General features: G+C 38.4%; 1 protein-coding gene across 11 annotated transcripts in view; it reads right to left on the bottom strand.

Moving 5' to 3' along the window:
- Positions 1-19,272, bottom strand: part of CDC14B (cell division cycle 14B) — a 101,253-nt gene that overhangs the window by 46,950 nt on the left and 35,031 nt on the right. For 8 of the 11 annotated variants that reach the window (XR_003430277.1, XM_027094238.1, XM_027094239.1 and 5 more), the window contains exons 2-4: positions 14,437-14,527; positions 13,818-13,893; positions 11,386-11,478 (exon numbers count right to left, since the gene is read on the bottom strand). Coding sequence is in view for 10 of the 11 variants with exons in the window: in XM_027094238.1 (XP_026950039.1) it covers positions 11,386-11,478; positions 13,818-13,893; positions 14,437-14,527 (260 nt within the window). In the remaining variant the exon portion in view is untranslated. Of the gene's footprint in view, positions 1-11,385; positions 11,479-13,817; positions 13,894-14,436; positions 14,528-15,869; positions 18,224-19,272 lie in introns of those variants that run through there. The other 3 variants (XM_027094237.1, XM_027094245.1, XM_027094243.1) reach the window with 3 other exon arrangements.

Genomic DNA, 19,272 nt, shown 5'->3' with positions numbered 1-19,272 from the left:
AGACAAGATGGACTTAAGTGATATTTATAGGACATTCCATCCAAAAACAACAGAATACACTTTCTTCTCAAGTGCTCATGGAACATTCTCCAGGATAGATCATATCTTGGGTCACAAATCAAGCCTTGGTAAATTTAAGAAAACTGAAATTGTATCAAGTATCTTTTCTGACCACAACACTATGAGACTAGATATCAAGTACAGGAAAAACACTGTAAAAAATACAAACATATGGAGGCTAGACAATACGCTACTAAATAACCAAGAGATCACTGAAGAAATCAAAGAGGAAATCCAAAAATACCTAGAAATAAATGACAATGAAAACACGATGACCCAAAACCTATGGGATGCAGTAAAAGCAGTTCTAAGAGGGAAGTTTATAGCAATACAATCCTACCACAAAAAAACAAGAAAAATCTCAAATAAACAACCTAATCTTACACGTAAAGCAACTAGAGAAAGAAGAACAAAAAACACCCCCAAATTTAGCAGAAGGAAAGAAATCATAAAAATCAGATCAGAAATAAATGAAAAAGAAATGAAGGAAACAATAGCAAAGATCAATAAAACTAAAAGCCGGTTCTTTGAGAAGGTAAACAAAACTGATTAGCCAGTAGCCAGACTCATCAAGAAAAAAGGGAGAAGACTCAAATCAACAGAATTGGAAGTGAAAAGGGAGAAGTAACATCTGACACTGCAGAAATACAAAGGATCATGAGAGACTCCTACAAGCAACCATATGCCAATAAAATGGACAAATTCTTAGAAAAGCACAACCTTTAGAAAAGCACAACCTTGTGAGACTGAACCAGGAAGAAATAGAAAATATAAACAGACAAATCACAAGCACTAAAATTGAAACTGTGTTTAAAAATTTTCCAACAAACAGAGCCCAGGACCAGATGGCTTCACAGGTGAATTCTATCAAACATTCAGAGAAGAGCTAACACCTATCCTTCTCAAACACTTCCAAAATATAGCAGAGGGAGGATACTCCCAAACTCATTCTACAAGGCCACCATCACCCTGATACCAAAACCAGACAAAGATGTCACAAAAAAAGAAAACTACAGGCCAATATCACTGATGAACACAGATACAAAAATCCTCAACAAAACACTAGCAAACAGAATCCAACAGCACATTAGAAGGATCATACACCATGATCAAGGGGGTTTATCCCAGGAATGCAAGGATTCTTCAATATATGCAAATCAATCAATGTGATACACCATATTAACATACTGAAGGATAAAAACCATACAATAATCTCTATAGATGCAGAAAAAGCTTTCGACAAAATTCAACACCCATTTATGATAAAAACCCTCCAGGAAGTAGACATAGAGGGAACTTACCTCAACATAATAAAGGCCATATATGACAAACCCACTGCCAACATTGTTCTCAATGGTGAAAAACTGAAACCATTACCCCTAATATCAGGAACGAGACACAGATGCCCACTCTCACCACTATTCTGGAAGTTCTAGCCACAGCAATCAGAGAAGCAAAAGAAATAAAAGGAATCCAAATCAGAAAAGAAGAAGTAAAACTGTCACTGTTTGCAGACGACATGATATTATACATAGAGAATCCAAAAGATGCTACCAGAAAACTACTAGAGCTATTCAATGAATTTGGTAAAGTACCAGGATACAAAATCAATGCACAGAAATCTCTTGCGTTCCTATATATTAATGATGAAAAATCTGAAAGAGAAATTAAGGAAACACTTCCATTTACCACTGAAACAAAAATAATAAAATATCTAGGAATAAACCTACCTAAGGAGACAAAAGAGCTGTATGCAGAAAACTATAAGACACTATGAAAGACATTTAATATGATTGAAACAGATGGAGAGATATACCATGTTCTTGGATTGGAAGAATCAATATTGTGAAAATGACTGTACTTCTCAAAGCAAACTACAGATTCAGTGCAATCCCTGTCAAACTACCAATGGCATTTTTCACAGAACAAGAACAAAAAATTTCACAATTTGCATGGAAACACAAAAGACCCCGAATAGCCAAAGCAATCTTGAGAAAGAAAAACAGAGCTGGAGGAATCAGACTCCCTGACTTCAGACTATACTACAAAGCTACAGTAATCAAGACAGTATGGTACTGGCACAAAACCAGAAATATAGATTAATGGAACAGGAAAGAAAGCCCAGAGATAAACCCATGCACATATGGTCATCTTATCTTTGATAAAGGAGGCAAGACTATACAATGGAGAAAAGAGAGCCTCTTCAATAAGTGGTGCTGGGAAAACTGGACAGCTACATGTAAAAGACTGAAATTAGAACACTTCCTAACACAATACACAAAACTAAACTCAAAATGGATTAAAGACCTAAATGTAATACGGCCAAACACTATAAAACTCTTAGAGGAAAACATAGGCAGAACACTCTATCACATAAATCACAGCAAGATATTTTTTGACGCACCTCCTAGAGAAATGGAAATAAAAACAAAAATAAACAAATGGGACCTAATAAAACTTAAAACCTTTGCATAGCTAAGGAAACCATAAGACAAAAAGATGGCCCTCAGAATGGGAGAAAGTATTTGCAAACAAAGCAACTGACAAAGGATTAATCTCCAAAATATATAAACAGCTCATGCAGCTCAATATCAAAAAAACGAACAACCCAATTAAAAAGTGGCCGGAAGACCTAAATAGACATTTCTCCAAAGAAGACGTACGGATGGCCAAGAGGCACATCTATTAAGATGCTCAACATCACTAATCATTAGAGAAATGCAAATTAAAACTACAGTGCGGTATCACCTCACATGGGTCAGAATGGCCATCATCAAAAAATCTACAAACAATAAATGCTGGAGAGGGTGTGGAGAAAAGGGAACCCTCTTGCACTGTTGGTGGGAATGTAAATTGATACAGCCACTATGGAGAACAGTATGGAGGTTCCTTAAAATACTAAAAACAGAACTACCATACAACCCAGCAATCCCACTACTGGGCATAAACCCTGAGAAAACCATAATTCAGATAGAGTCATGTACCACAATGCTCATTGCAGCTCTATTTAAAATAGACAGGACATGGAAGCAACCTAAGTGTCATCGACAGATGAATGGCTGAAGAAGATGTGGCACATATATACAATGGAATATTACTCAGACATAAAAAGAAACGAAATTGAATTATTTGTAGTGAGGTGGATGGACGTAGAGTGTGTCATACAGAGTGAAGTAAGTCAGAAAGAGAAAAATAAATACCGTATGCTAACACATATATATGGAATCTTAAAAAAAAAAAGTTCTGATCAACCTAGGGGCAGGACAGGAATAAAGATGCAGATATGGAGAATGGACTTGAGGACATGCGGAGGGGGAAGGGTAAGCTGGGACGAAGTGAGAGAGTGGCATTGACATACATACACTACCAAATGTAAAATAGCTAGCTAGTGGGAAGCAGCTGCATGGCACAGAGAAATTAGCTCAGTGCTTTGTTACCACCTAGAGAGGTGGCATGGGGCAGGTGGGAGGGAGGAGATATGGGGATATATGTATACATATAGCTGATTCACTTTGTTATACAACAGAAAGCAACACAACATTGTAAAGCAATTATACTCCAGTAAAAATGTTTTTAAAAAATTACACAAGTCGGGCTTCCCCGGTGGCGCAGTGGTTGAGAATCTGCCTGCCAATGCAGGGGACACGGGTTCGAGCCCTGGTCTGGGAAGATCCCACATGCTGCGGAGCACCTGGGCCCGTGAGCCACAACTACTGAGCCTGCGCGTCTGGAGCCTGTTCCGCAACAAGAGAGGCCACGATAGTGAGAGGCCCGCGCACCGCGATGAAGAGTGGCCCCCACTCGCCGCAACTAGAGAAAGCCCTCGCACAGAAATGAGGACCCGACACAGCCAAAAATAATAAATTAATTAAAAAAAAAAATTACACAAGTCATCATATCTCAGAGTTAAGTATAACAAAGGATATTTAAATTCCAACCCAATAAACCAGTAAACTAGTTTTTTGACAGAATTTTCAGAATTTTTATTTTTTAACATCTTTATTGGAGTATAATTGCTTTACAATGGTGTGTTAGTTTCTGCTTTATAACAAAGTGAATCAGTTATACATACACATATGTTCCCATATCTCTTCCCTCTTGCGTCTCCCTCCCTCACACACCCCCCATCCCACCCCTCTAGGTGGTCACAAAGCACGGAGCTGATATCCCTGTGCTATGTGGCTGCTTCCCACTAGCTACCTATTTTACGTTTGGTAGTGTATATATGTCCATGCCCCTCTCTCACTTCAGTAAACTATTTTCAATTATTCTTCATGGAGAAATGTCACAACGTTTCCCATATTTAATTATTTTCACATCAGCCAGATGACACAGTCATCCCAATGCCAAGAACTTGATTGATCTTTTTTAAAAAAAATCACTCTATCCAGATTAACATAGAATTTTCATGAATCTATGCAAATTGGAAACAGGCTTAAAGATTCAACTGCTGAATAAAAAAGGTGAACAGGGAAAAGATTATATATAATAAGCAATTTTATGTGATAAAGTAAGTAAATAAGATAAAATCACTCTCACAGCTCCTGCACAAATACCAGTAAGAAAAAAAAAGCATAAATCTCTCTAAACAATTCAGATGGCCTTATATTTCAATAGTTTTAACTTCTCAAATTACTTTTATTTGTATGTATAGTATGCTGGTATAATGATGCTCAATTTAGATAAAAGGAAACTGGAACTCTAGAGTAGCAAACACATCTTTACCAAGGCCAGACTAATAAATGTGAGGGAATTGGCCTTGGGTATAAGCACACATGGATATATTCTATGTGAGTGGCAGGGACTTTTTTAAGACAAAGCAAAAATCTTGAATATTTAAAATAAAGGCACCTCATTTGTAAACATTGGCAAAAACAAACTACTAATTATAAATACTCTGAGTTATATAACGCTGGCAGGCTACTACTTTCCAACCTCTGGTGTTAACTGCTCACCCAAGATCACACTGCTTGTTATTGATGGAAGAGGGCCTACTGTTCAAGCCTTATTTAAAGATAAGAAACCACACTGTGTAAAAGAAGTACTGAAACAAGAATAGGATCCAAAATTACACAGAACTTAACAGATCTGCAATCAAAGATCATAAATGGTCAGAGGGGCCATTTCTCTTTACTCTTTCGCAAGACTTGTTAGCCCCTAGCAAGTCTCACAGGCAGCTGAAATATCAGATAGGCTCAGTAAGGTGAAAAGGGAAGTAAAGTTCTGATGAATGATGGGGACGACAGCCAGCTGCCTCCACCACAGGGCCTTTTCCTATGGCACAGGGACATGCTGGCCCCTTTCTGTGGCTCTGGTGCACCTCACACTGCCTGGTGTCTGGTTGCTATTTACCTCTGCCTGGTTGCTGTTTGCTCTGCCTTTCACAGGTACCCAGGAAGGGTGTTTGCCCAGGGATGGGTGTTTACAAAGACTTTGGCCATCCCACCGGGTTCTGTCTTCCAGTCTCTGTTGCCCTGTCTAGACTGCTATTTGCTGAACTGGATTCCCACCCACTGCTTCCAGATCCTCTCCCCTCAGCATTCCTTGTCTTAAGTTCTTGTCTAATGCCTTCACCCTGTAGCTACCTTAACCCAGCACTGAGTACTCTGAGTCCAAAATAATTAAATCATTAAGAAAAATGGAAAACAGGTTCAAAAGATCATCGTTAAGTAACAAATGAAGCCCCTGAGCTCTTATTACAACTGTTGAAGCAATCTCAAATTCAATGCAATTTAGGATTCTACTCAGATTGCTGAGTTAATATATTCCTAGAATTTAATTAGTATCACAGTTTTTAGTATAAGTGTTTACAAGGTAAACCATTCTGAAGGCTATAAAAATTGCTTAAAATAAAAATATAATACAGTGATACATTTTAAACAGGGAATCTATGTTACCACAATTAGCTCTACCAAAGTAATCTACTGAACATTATAGGAGGGCAAATTTTCAAATTATGTACCAACAGTTTGCTTGTGTCATTTATTTTACACTCAGGATGCTTTAACCACAGAAAACTGTTAGAAACAATGGTTAATTTCCCAGGCAAGCCCTCAAAAGTACATTTAACCTATAGAAGAACTAAGTACTATGTATCTATAGGAAAATATAAATGCTGGGGCAGTAAGATGTAACCAAAGTTGATAATCAGTAAGATACAATGGTAACTTTCTTGTTTTTTAATATAAAATGCAGATTTAAGGTGTAATAATGGTAGACAGAACCAAAAAAAGAGAAAGAGAATGACATCTAGTAAATGCTTAATTTGTGCCAGAGAGTCTACCAAACTGAAATTAAAAGCTAGCTCAATCTGAACCTAAATCCCTAAACTTCATCCCCTATACAATGGCCTCTTCCAAATAACTGTTCGCAACTAGGTATTAATGTTTGCACCTACTGGCGCAGTGGTTAAGAATCCACCTGCCAATGCAGGGGACACGGGTTCAATCCCTGGTCCGGGAAGATGCCACATGCCGCGGAGCAACTAAGCCTGTCACCACAACTACTGAGCCTGTGCTCTGGAGCCTGTGAGCCACAACTACTGAAGCCTGCGTGCCTAGAGCCCGTGCTCTGCAAGAGAAGCCACTGCAATGAGAAGCCCGCTCACAGCAACGAAGAGTAGCCCCCACTCGCCGCAACTAGAGGAAGCCCGCACACAGCAACGAAGACCCAAAGCAGCCAAAAATAAAATAAATATATAAAAATAAATGAAAGTCTAGTTGTAAGTTCACCTATTTCAATTCTTGATTTTAATGGCTGCTGTAACTAAAAAAGATACATTACCATGATACGTAAATGCAAATGCAGGAATGATTACACTTACTTTTTTAATCCCATTCAGCAATGATGTGCATTTGGTTAGTAAATGTCCAACTTCCCAAATGCTAATCAGGTGTTGGGAAAGTGCTGCACATTTTTAAAATGTTTAGCAAATGAGTTCAAAACCCAATGAAACATTATTTAAATGACTTTAAATAAGGTTTTAAAATTTTGTTTTGTGGCTATTCATGTAATACTTCAAAAACTGGTGATTAAAGGGAAACGGCCACTCTTTCTGCCTTCTCGGTAGGAAAATTCGTTTCAGGGTAACCAAAGAGCCCCAACTGAATGAGGGAAAGCTCAATTTCCATAAAAGTAAGCCAGCTAATAAGTGAAGGAGGAATGAAATAATTAGAAAAACGTTATACTGAAACCCTAATAAAATTATTGATTCAGGCAAGAATGATCAATTGTTGTTTAAAACACCAACATGCACGGTTGATGGGGAACTGAATATACAAACAGTTCCAAAATAACACCACACAGAATGCTTAAATCATAAGGAGAAAACAATATATTGAAGGGCTTTGATGGTTGGCACCTAATCCAGTGGTGCCGTTTTTAGCACCACTAATGGTAATTTAGGTATTACATGTCTTCTTAGGGGATACAACATACACTACTAATGCGCAAGCCTATAGGTAAAACTTCCAGTTCACAAGAAATACAAAGAATGGAGAAACAAGTTAAAAAATACCACAAAGAAGAAACCAGAGAAATTCAAAAGGTGGAACTTTCTACAAGAAAATAGGTCTGGCCTCTTTATAAAAATCAGTGTTAGCAAAAAAAGGACCATGTGTGAGAGAGATTAAGGACACTACCACCACATGCAGTGTGTGGTCCTGGATGAAATATTGGTTTGGACACTTTGGATCAACTGAGAAAGACGAATACAATCTGGGTATAAAGATGATAAAACATGTACTAAAGTGAAAGAACAGATCACTAACTAAAAAAATCAGGTGATAAAATTATACTGGTGAATGTATCCTACTTCTATAAATAAATATAAAAGTATTTTTTAAAGGAAGTTTTTCTAAATTTCTCAAGGGTACAAATATGGGTTTTGCACATGACATTTTTTATAGCAAAATGGCCAAGTTTCAAACTTTTATTTTAGAAATACACTCTCAATCGTTAATTTGTTTTGAAAAGCACTTACTTTGCCACTTAGAATTTCACCTTTACTTGAAATGACAGGTTAAGTACCGCCACCCCAAAATCTGGCTAGGAAACAGCCACTGACTTATCACAACAGGGTAGCAAACTTATTATTTTGTAAAATGATATGGTTCACTTACCTTTTTGTTAAAAAAAAAAAAATCCAGTTATCTTTTATGTCCCTCAACTCTTTTATGGTGAGTGGTACAAAAAGATTTTTAGTGGCACCCTAATTTGTTACCCAAGAATCTACCATTTCAGATAGTTGGCAAATCCATTTGCCAGGCCACATAAACTGTAATATTTAGAAATACAATGTATTTGAAAAGTATGGGCATGTCAATCCTATTTTAAGTATTTGAGTATTTTAAGTATTTATAAAGCCTAACCTCTTCTGTTTTTAAGGTAAAATAATAAATATAATTACTAACACTTTATTCTCTCACTCTCTCCACATCCCCTATTAGGTCCTTTTCAGTACACAAGAATGAAGGGAGAATGATTCCTTTCAGAGGCCCAGAGTTTAAAAGGACAGAGTCAGTCCTTTTAAATAGAATCAGTCCATTTGGAATACTTCCATCCTGTCTGTACTTCCTCCAGACTTTGTTTTTGTTTTAATATTACCACACCATCCTCTAAGTCAGTCATTAAAAAGACTTATTATCTCCCAAATTCCTCAAACAACTCCAGAAAAGGTCATCAGGCCTGAAGATCAATTTTGGGGGAATTCTCACTCATCTCTACAAATCTTTAATCAGATGATCCAATAGACTTCAACCAGATTAAACCAACACTACTTACTTACTTTTGATGTTTAATCTTTTGGGGTATCCATATCACATCTTGACACTCCTTTCCTCCTATTAATAAACCTCCTCTTCTTAGAAGTTTTTCTCCCGTTTCCCCACCTAGCATCATTACAGCTCCAAGCTCCTACTTTAGCCAGCCAGTCATGGTGCAAAGACATTTACTACAGCCAAGAGCTGTAAACCTCCTGCCAACCTGGCTTCTAACTGAACAAAGGAATGAGCTCAAGTTCATTCCTTGAGTCCAAATCGCTTACCTGGCACTTTCCTAACCAATCAAATCAGTGCTGACCTGGGAGTGTAAAATCCTGGAAGGATTTCTAAATGTAAAATATATTAACTGTAGAAAAATAAACTTCTGCATGCCAAAATACAACCATAAACAAAGTCAAAAGGCCAACACCAAACTAGGAACAAGCATGCTAACACATTTTCAATCAGTGTGCCAAGGGGTTACTGCTTTTTCACTAGCTATAAAAAAACAACAGCAACAAGACCTAAAAAGAGAGATTTCTTTTCTCTAAAATTATCAAGTGTTTTGTTTCTAAGACAATGCTTGGTTTGCATGATGCCCACAGCTACCCTCTAAGGGGTTCTTTCACACTGAACTTACCATATCTGGCTACTCAAGACCCCACCGTTTTAGGGACATCTCATCTAACAAAGAAAGACAAATGACTGACTCCAGCGCAGCCCAGGCAAGCTCTGTGTGCTCTGATCAGGAGAACATTCTCTTAAGTGGAACTGCTTCAGCCATCCAGATTTTCTCCTGGGCAGTGTAATGACTTTTACTGTTACACCAGGGCCATTTCTCCACGGTTCCCTTTAATACTTTATGAACACCAAGAATTCTGGCTGTGTCCCTTTTCCTGTAAAGCTGTCACAGTTTACTCTAATCCATGGCATTCCTCTCCCCAGTGACTGGCCAAGTAATGGGACCAATTACCCCAGTGAAAACAGCTACCTTCTCCATTCTTTTTCTTGGGACCCTGCAGAGGCTCTTTCCACCCACCCTCCCCCCTCAGGATTTTTGCTGCTAAGTACAATAAACATCAGGAGAGATGACAAAAGCCAAAAAACAAACAAAAGTCCTTATCTGGGTAAGCTTAAAAAAAAAATCAATTTTTAAGAGATATAATCTACAACCTGTGTTTCATACAGAGATGATAATAAAACTTAGTTATCTCAGAAACATTTCTCTCAGTTACTTTTGTGAGCACAAATATAAAAACAAAACCCAAAAAGGCCTTAGTCATTGTTAATGATATACCTTAAACGTAGAAAAGGAAACTACCCAACTTTGAGGTGCAATTTCAACTAGTACCACCAAATTTTGGTCTTATCATTGTAAATTCCAGACGTTCAAACTACATGTCAGAAAATTTTAAAAGAAAGCATGACAGAACCAAGTAGCAACCTGGGACAAGAACTTACCTCAAGAACTCCAACACCAATCCTTTTTTTTTTTTTTTTTTGTGGTACTCGGGCCTCTCACTGCCGTGGCCTCTCCTGTTGCGGAGCACAGGCTCCGGAGGCGCAGGCCCAGCGGCCATGGCTCACAGGGCCCAGCCGCTCCGCGGCATGTGGGATCCTCCCGGACCGGGGCACGAAACCGTGTTCCCTGAATCGGCAGGCGGACTCCCAACCATTGCGCCACCAGGGAAGCCCACCAATCCTTTTTTATCTGGAATAACTACTCGATATTCTTCTCCACTGAGTAGAACAGCTAGCTTCCACACCACCAAAAACATGAGGACCACCACTCTGGAGGACCTCTTAGCTTATGCAGGAAAACCTGTTACTTAGGTACTCCTGAAGATGAATGCAGGCACTAGACAAAATCTGCCTCTAAATAACCACTTTCCATGATATTTACAAATAAATGAAATTCATAACTCATGAAATACTGGCTATTCCAAAGCATACTTCCAATGACCCAAAAAGACCAACCACTCAATGTTGTATGTAATCTACACAGTATGTTACCCATTTTCCTACAGTACCGACATGCCATGTCCTTATGGCATGTTTTGGTGTGTTTAGAATCACACCTTATTTAGGAAAACATTGCCTGTATTCAAATTATACAGCACTCTTACCTCATGTGATACACTTTTGATGTTTTTTGTTTTTGTTTTAAATCAATTATTGGTCCTGATTCCACCTTCACAACTTTACTAAATGGATCATGAGTTAATAAAAACACAGATTTGGGGCATTATTTTCTAACCTTAAGTGCCGTAACACATAAAAAGGTTTTCACACTAGTTGGTCAATTTTTTTAAAAATAGACTTTTTTAGAGCAGTTTTAGGTTCAGAACAGCAAAACCGAGTATAAGGTACAGAGATCTCCCACATACCCCTTCCCCCCTCCATAGCCTTTCCCAGTTGGTCAATTTTTATAAAGCAAAACATGTTCTTTCTGGAAAGAAATCAAGATGTCTAAGAAAAAGTAATTTCAAAATTTCAACCACAAATTTAAAGTACCACTGTTGTATGTATTTTCACTAATACGTTAGAAAAGTAGTTAAATACTTACCATATAACATCCAACAAGGAAAGCAGCATTTGCCTGTTTTCTCTGATCAGGGCCAGTAAAATGAATAATTTTCTTCCTCATCATTGTAATGGACTGCATAAAGATAAACAGCTGTTAGTATTTCCTTTCTAATTTCAAGTTTTCTAAAACTTTATTTTGTGATTAAAATAAATTCCAAACCTCATAATGTTGAAGCATTCATATTAGCAAGACTTAAAAAGATAAACTTTGATACCCAAAAATACCATGTACCTTCCCATAGAAGACACACCCTTGGAGTAGAACAAATGTACAATTAAAGGGTGGGAGAAGAGAAACCTGAAACTAATATGATATCATAAATCAACTACACTTCAATTTTTTAAAAAGGTAGGACAGGAGCTATGAACAGATACACTTTAAGTATAGACTACCTCTGAAAGAATACATAAAAAGCTGGAAAAGGTAGTAGGAGAGACCTTTTCTTTCCTTTTCCTACTGTCTGACTTTTTTTGTTAATCTCTCCCCAAAACCTTTAAATTAACATCAAAGGGTATAAGAACGGGCAAAAATAATTCATTCTGTTAGAAATCAGGATAGTGAATGGGGTAGGGAGGGGTGGAGTGAGGAGGGTGGTACAGAGATAACCAAGAGAGCACAAGTGGGCTCTTCTGGAGTGTTGCTAATGTTCTGTTCTTGTTCTTGATCCAGATGACTATCCATGTATATTCAGTTTGTAAAATTCATTGAGCTGTATATTCACGATCTATACATCTTTCTGTATATACATTGTGCTTCAATAAAAAGTTAAAAATAAAAAGGATATGGAATTTAAAAACCAAAGGAACACATGATTTATTAGCTCTTCCTCACCTGTACTTCACAAATGTGAGTAGACAACATTTCAAGTAAGGGTAAGAAACAGGATATATTCAGTTGAATAAGCACAGTATTCTTTTGCTTCTGTGAGCCAATGTTTGGGTATTTCAATGATGAATGTTACATATTTTCTTTTAGTTGTTTACATAGAGTAAGAAATCCAAGTTGATTTAAAGAAAAACAACAACCCAACCAGCCCTCAAGCAGCATACACACAAGACACTCTTAATAGAAATTCTCAACACACTTTTACCTCTATTAATTGAATAGGAATTAAGTTTCAGTCAGGTGGGATGGTCAACACTGCAAGCTGTTCTGGTAAATAATTTTTTTTTAAAGTTTGAAAAAAGGACAAATATGTTCTTGGTTGACCCAAAGATAAAAGGATGGCCAAGTATGTTTAAAACAAACAAAAAACTTTCAAAATTAAAGTAAAGGAACACCAGTAGGGGAAAAGGAAATTATTTTTAGCTTCTCAGCCCTGTATGAAACAAAAAACCTGCCACTGGCAACTGGAAAAACGGGATGGGGGGAACATAAATACCCAAGGCCACAAATGCTTATATTCCTGTTCCAGGGAGGAATAAAGTCCAGAAAGAAGAGTCTCCATCTCTGTATACATCTCTAGTGAATACAAATTTAATAGAAAAAAGAGAAAGCAACGCTGCAACTTCCTTTTTACATATTAGTAACTTCTGACAGATGCTTCTAGCATTTATGGTGTGGAATTTTAAGTTTGATGTTCAAGGGGAAATAGATCTGCCTTACTCACCCATAAATTTTTAGTATAATTTAATTTTTAATTGAAAATGAATTTTATTTCTGTGTCGTAGTTTAATAAGTAATCAGCTGAATAAACTTTTTTTAAAAAGCACCTGCCCCCCCAAATCCAGTATTTCTACTTGAGAATATACAGTGACTCTTAGAATTGCTAGCAGTATATGAACACCTTTTATTGTACATGACCAACAATTCAGAGTTTTTAAAATAAATGAATAAGGTCTAAGTTCAAACTAATAGTAATACACTCTTACAATTCAGTGATACAGTCTTAAAGACTGTATGCTGTCTGCCCTTGCTTCTCTGCTCCTTAATCATATGCGTAAAGGGTCATAGTGAAGAGTCACAAGTAGTACAATATCATGCGAGATTCATAATGAAATAAAGTAAGATGAATCCAATTTCTCTTAGTTTTCCTAACACCCCCTATCAAAGTGAAGGCAGAAAGAACAATGACCAAAGGAAGGAAAGCTCCTCTTGTTAGGTGACAGCTCCACTGGCTCAGACAATAAGAGGTTCACTTTATTGACTATCTGAACTTTGGTTTTTCAAGTATATGAGCATCACCAATCCAAACCAGAACCAAATGACCCAAACTTAAGCCATTCATCAAAACTCTGGTAAACAAATAGATATACTATGACTTTATAAAACAATAAACCACATGTATGTCTCAAACACCACTCCAGTGAAAAACATGACATTTCCCTTTTAAAAACAGATTTCCCTTCCTCCCTGCAAGATCAGGCTAACAATGATTACTTAAGTGAAATCTTCCGTAAGGAATACTTTACCTTTAATTTCTTATTAATCTTGCAGCAATATCTGTAAACCATTGCTAGATTGAGTGGTCCAAAATCTGCGTAGAAGCTGCAAAAATGAAAAACAAAAATGTGTATGTATATTCCAGATGCTTTGAATATAAATGCCTTTTTGTAGCTACAACATCAAAATAAAGCAAGAAAGCACACACCAAATTATTATAGGTCACACAACTTAAAGGTACTGCCTTACTAATGGAAGAAATACTCTGGTAAAAGATGACTATTAAAATACCTGACAAGTGTTAAAATGCCTAAATCTAACCTCAAATAACAAAAACACTTTCTGAATAAAAAAGCTGTTTTTCCACACATTTTTTTCCACTGGCAAAAACACAACATCTTAGTACTCTAGTTTATATCTCATTATACTGTAAACTGTTAGAATTTCAAATGTAAATTGTTAAATTTAGGAAGGTTCTTTCATTCTGATTTTTTTCCCTAAGGATCTATTTTATTACCAAGGGTTAAAGCAAAAAGTATCCTGCAACTAACAGTCAACGGATTTGTAATGTTCCAATTTTATAAACATACCTTTAGATTCTTCAAAATAAAAAAAGTTACTAACAATCTTTGAAAAAGCAATACTTACTTTTCATATTCAAGTTCATTATCTATGCTGAAATAATGTACATTTGATGAACTCTTTGGTCTGCTGTAGAGAATGGCAAAACAAAGGCGATCTGAAATGGAAAAATTGTAATGTTCCTTCCTTCACATCATTAAAAAACGTTTCATATATCATGTTGCAACTCTTTTCAGATGAAGTCAAATTTTTATTTTTTTCCCATGCATGTTTCAGATGGTAAGGTTATCAGTGAGTAACTTCAAAATGTTCTGGCTATTTTGGTGGGTAATAATAAGTAAGCAATTTTTAAAAAGGAGAAATTGCCTTTAATATAAGTTTCAACAGCGGTAAATGACTTTTCATACAGCGATACGGCTTGATTTCTGGAAAACTTTACCCTGGACTAAGAAATTTCGGTAAATGGCAGCATGCATTTGATAGCTAGACCACCAGCCTGGATGACTTTCCCTATGTTTCGCTATGTTTTCAAGACATCCTGAAAAGTCATTTCAATAAGAAACTATGTTTTAAGTAGAGAGAAAACGCTTTCAAAATTGCTTCAAAATTAGTTTACGGCTATAACACACAAAACAAACCACATGTTTATCCAATGTTCTTAGGGGTCGCTACTTATTTTTTGATTCGGAATCACTACTTTTGTAATGATTTTTACAATCGGACCATTCATTATAGCAGAGGCAAATAAGAGTATTCTGCAGGATGAGTATGAGATGAACCTGCGTTGCATAAAAGCAGTTAGGCTGCTGTGAGGTTTAGCAAGAATGGTAACAGGGTAAGGTTCAGAGGCGCCACCCTTCCTCTCCTGCCCCACCCCAAAAGGAATTGCCTGAAAATCCTTGGTGAAGCAAAGTCATCCTTAATACCTAGCAGTAGTAATACTAGTAATAGTGCTAGTAGAATACTTAGATTCAAATTGTGGCAAAATTAAGTACAGCCCTTAAAATAGTAAGGAACAAACGACGCCAGCTGGCATCCTTTCCCCAAATAGTCATTTAAACAATTTTTATAATAGTAATTTAAACAATTCAGTACACACAATTGCTGTATTTATTTCCCTATAAACGCCTCAACTTAAATGTCCTGCAACCACAGACACCCAAACGGATGACGGGGCTGACTCCTTTTCAACCAAAAATGACCCTTGATCCCCATGCAGTGACTACGGATTTTGCTCCCTGAGGTGGAGAGCCCACCAGCCATGATGTAAGGACACAAGGGTCCGAACTGCACACATCTGTGCAGATTCGCTCCAAGGCAGGACCACGCCTGGTGACTAAGAGTCCCAGGAGGCCACCCACTCCCAAGAGACAGCATCGGCCCTGGCACCGAAGCTTAAAGGCACATCTTGGTCATCAATGGGGGCCTCCTCGACCCCCGTGCACTGCCCGATGCCCTCTAAATAGGGGGTGTCCCGAGGGCGCGCCCTCCACACTAACCTTTGATCACCTCGGTCACCAGAAGGGTCCCCGCGCCCTTCAGGCTCATGATCCACAGCATCTGGACGGCGGGGCGGAGGGAAGGACCGGGTGTCCAGGGAGCAACTCGCAGAGAGAGGAGGGCCGTGACTACACCCCCGAAGTTTAAAAAACAAAAAAGTTTAAAGGGACACGCCCAAACACTGGGCACAGCGACGCCCTTCGGCTGGCCACCACACCGCAAGCCCGGGAGAGCCAACCCGGAAGTTCAAAACTTCTCAAACTCCCCAGATGGAGTAACGAGGGAGCGGGGCGCGGAAACCAGCCCCAGGCGCCGGGGCTGAGCTTCGCCCCGCCTCGGGGACACCTGGCGGTCGTCTGCGGCGCCAGGGCGCTCTAGCGCCGCAATTCTGCGCTCAAAGTCGGCGTGTGCGGCAAAGGGTCAGACAGGCAAATGCGAAGAAAGCGTTTCCCAAAGCGACTAAAAGGATTTCTCGGAAGAGAAGGGTTCAGCGGTGGATCTGACCCTCAGCCTCGTGCTTGGCCGCCCTTGCCTCCGCCACCAGGGGTCACTGCAGCCAGGCTGGGCTGAGAGGCCAGCGGCCAGGCTCGAGGACCCCGGCCGGCCTGGAGCTCCGTTCTCTCTGGAGTCGAAACCCGCTGAATGCCTGGCTCGCCTGAGTGCTGGTGTCTCATTTAAAATGCAGCACTTTAAAACTGTTCAAAATTTAAAGGTATGCCTAAAGCCGAGGTCATTCATTCCTTTAAGGGCCTCAGATTTCGCCTCAGAAAAATACTAGGATGGTTGAAAAAAATTCTGACACCATGGTAAACGACAATTTATTTTCTAAACCTAAGTTCCTATGTTAGTATCAAGTGAGAAAAAAATAAGTTGCAGTATGAGTACGGTCCCAATTTTGTTATCTATAATATGGTAGTGGGATTATGGTTGATTTTTATTCCCTCCTGTATTCTTCTAAATTTCCTACAGAAAAGTGTTACTTTAATAATCCGTGAAAAAAATTTTCAATGATTCTCCCTTAAAACGAACAAGCAATACAGTAACAACTCTTTCCCAAGAATTACACTTTATTTATCATCTCAATACAATATACACATTATATATCACAATATATACATTTTTGCCTCAAAAGTAAAGCTGCATACCTACTACCCTTATTTAAACTTCCAGATCAAAGACTTTAAATGTAAAAAAAACAAAACCATTAATTATTTTTTAATAAAGAATGCCTTTCTAAATGAAACAAAATCTAAAAGCCATGAGAATCTGTTAAACTAATAAGCATTTTTTAAATGGTCTTCATGGCAATAAACACAAATTCAAGGGATAAACTGGAAAAATATTTCAAGTACATCTCAAGAAGATGCCCAACTTCAATTTTATGTTATTGCAAAAATGCAAATTTAAACTACAAGGTACTACTTTTCCTTCAGACTGGCAAAAATGAAAGGAGTTTGATAAGGCACTGTGTTGGTGAGGTGGGGAAACAGGTACTCTCACTGCCTGTGGGTAAGATCATAAACTGGGACAACCTCCATGAAGGGCAACAAAGGGCAATTTAGCAGAAATTTCCAAGACTGAAAATTGAACACGGGCAAGATTGCCAAGATGGACAGCGTTATAGGTGTTTACAGGCTGGATGATTTATAGGTGCGTATTTAAAACACAAATGTATATGATTGTATACGGAATCTTGCATATCTCTGGAAGGAAACACAAGAAACTGGTGTTTGCCTTTATAAGGGGAAACTGAGTATCTGTATATAGGGAAGGGTAAGAAAGATTTATTCGTTTTTGTAACTTTTGAATTTTGTAACATATATTACCTATTCAAAATTATGAAGCTTTTGAAAAGTGAACCTGTGGGCTAAAAGTGTTTTCCCAAGGCTGACTCTTCATCAAGATATGAAGCATTCAGTAAACGTAGTATAAGACAATATGGAAAATGTCCTTTGCACACATTTAAATAACAGAACTTCTTAGTAACCTCTTGCTTGCTACCATCTCTTGAAATCCAGTTTCTTTTAACAAACCCAAATAAAACTGGAAGGAAATGGGGAGAGGTTTTCCCTCCAAGTCCAAACCTGAAATTCAGTTCCCTAGGAAATATTTTATATATTACAGGTCGGGGAGGAATCACTGATATTTTATGTCCAATTATCTCTGCACAATATATTCTCAAAATTCTATTGTTAGAGTCATATTGTGATAAACCACAACAGAGGCTAGAGTGCTGGGATGAGAGCTATTTATTAGAAACCTGAAGCTAGAAAACAGGTCTCTTTACGTTTTGCTTAAAAGTTCGTGATTAGGGCTTCCCTGGTGGCACAGTGGTTGAGAGTCCGCCTACTGATGCAGGGGACGCGGGTTCGTGCCCCGGTCTGGGAAGATCCCACATGCTGCGGAGCGGCTGGGCCCGTGAGCCATGGCCGCTGAGCCTGCGCGTCCGGAGCCTGTGCTCCACAACGGGAGAGGCCACAACGGTGAGAAGCCCGCGTACCGCAAAAAAAAAATAAAAATAAAAGTTCATGATTAAACTTATAATCCTATTGTAAACACACGTATCCTCCCTTTAATGTGTATGTTGTCAAAAACTGAAGTGGTAAACTCTCTTCCCTCTATACCCCATCACATAATGTCACCATTCCTGCTTCTTTGACTGATATGATACAGTAGAAAGAAATGAAATCTCATGGTTTTAAAATACTGACAAAAACATTCAAAATCCATCCTTGTGCCAAATTTGTCTACAGTTCTGATTTGGCTTTTGGGACTCCAGTTTACTACTTCTTTCTTTAATAAATATTTGTTAAATAAATGAATAACATTTTCCTGCATAACAACTAGCTATCTGGGGGACAGTTAATCATAAAACAGAGAGAGGTATGTTCTAAACCAGAGGTCCCCAACCCCCAAGCCACGGACCAGTACTGGTCCGTGGCCTGTTAGGAACCGGGTGGAACAGCAAGAGGTGAACAGCGGGCAAGAAAGCAAAGCTTCATCTGTATTTACAGCCGCTCCCCATTGCTGGCATTACCACCTGAGCTCTACCTCCTATCAGATCAGCGGTGGCATTAGATTCTCATAGGAGTGTGAACCCTACTGTGAACTGCGCGTGGGAGGGATCTAGGCTGCGCGCTCCTTATGAGAATCTAATGCCTGATCATCTGAGGTGGAGCTGATGCAGTGAGCTGGGAAGCGGCTGCAAATACAGATTATCATTAGCAGAGTGGTTTGACTGCACAGACCATAATAAATCAATGTGCTTGAATCATCCTGAAACCATTCCCTCCCTCCCTCGCCCCATCCTTGGAAAAACTGTCTTCCACGAAACTGGTGCCTGGTGCCAAAAAGGTTGGGGACCACTGTTATAAACCAATTGAGAAATATATATAGCAGTCA

This window comes from Aethalodelphis obliquidens, unplaced genomic scaffold (assembly GCF_003676395.1).
Source record: "Aethalodelphis obliquidens isolate GAN/ISIS:26980383/991018 unplaced genomic scaffold, ASM367639v1 scaffold88, whole genome shotgun sequence".
Classification (NCBI taxonomy): domain Eukaryota; kingdom Metazoa; phylum Chordata; class Mammalia; order Artiodactyla; family Delphinidae; genus Aethalodelphis; species Aethalodelphis obliquidens.
This window is presented reverse-complemented; position numbering and strand designations above follow the sequence as displayed.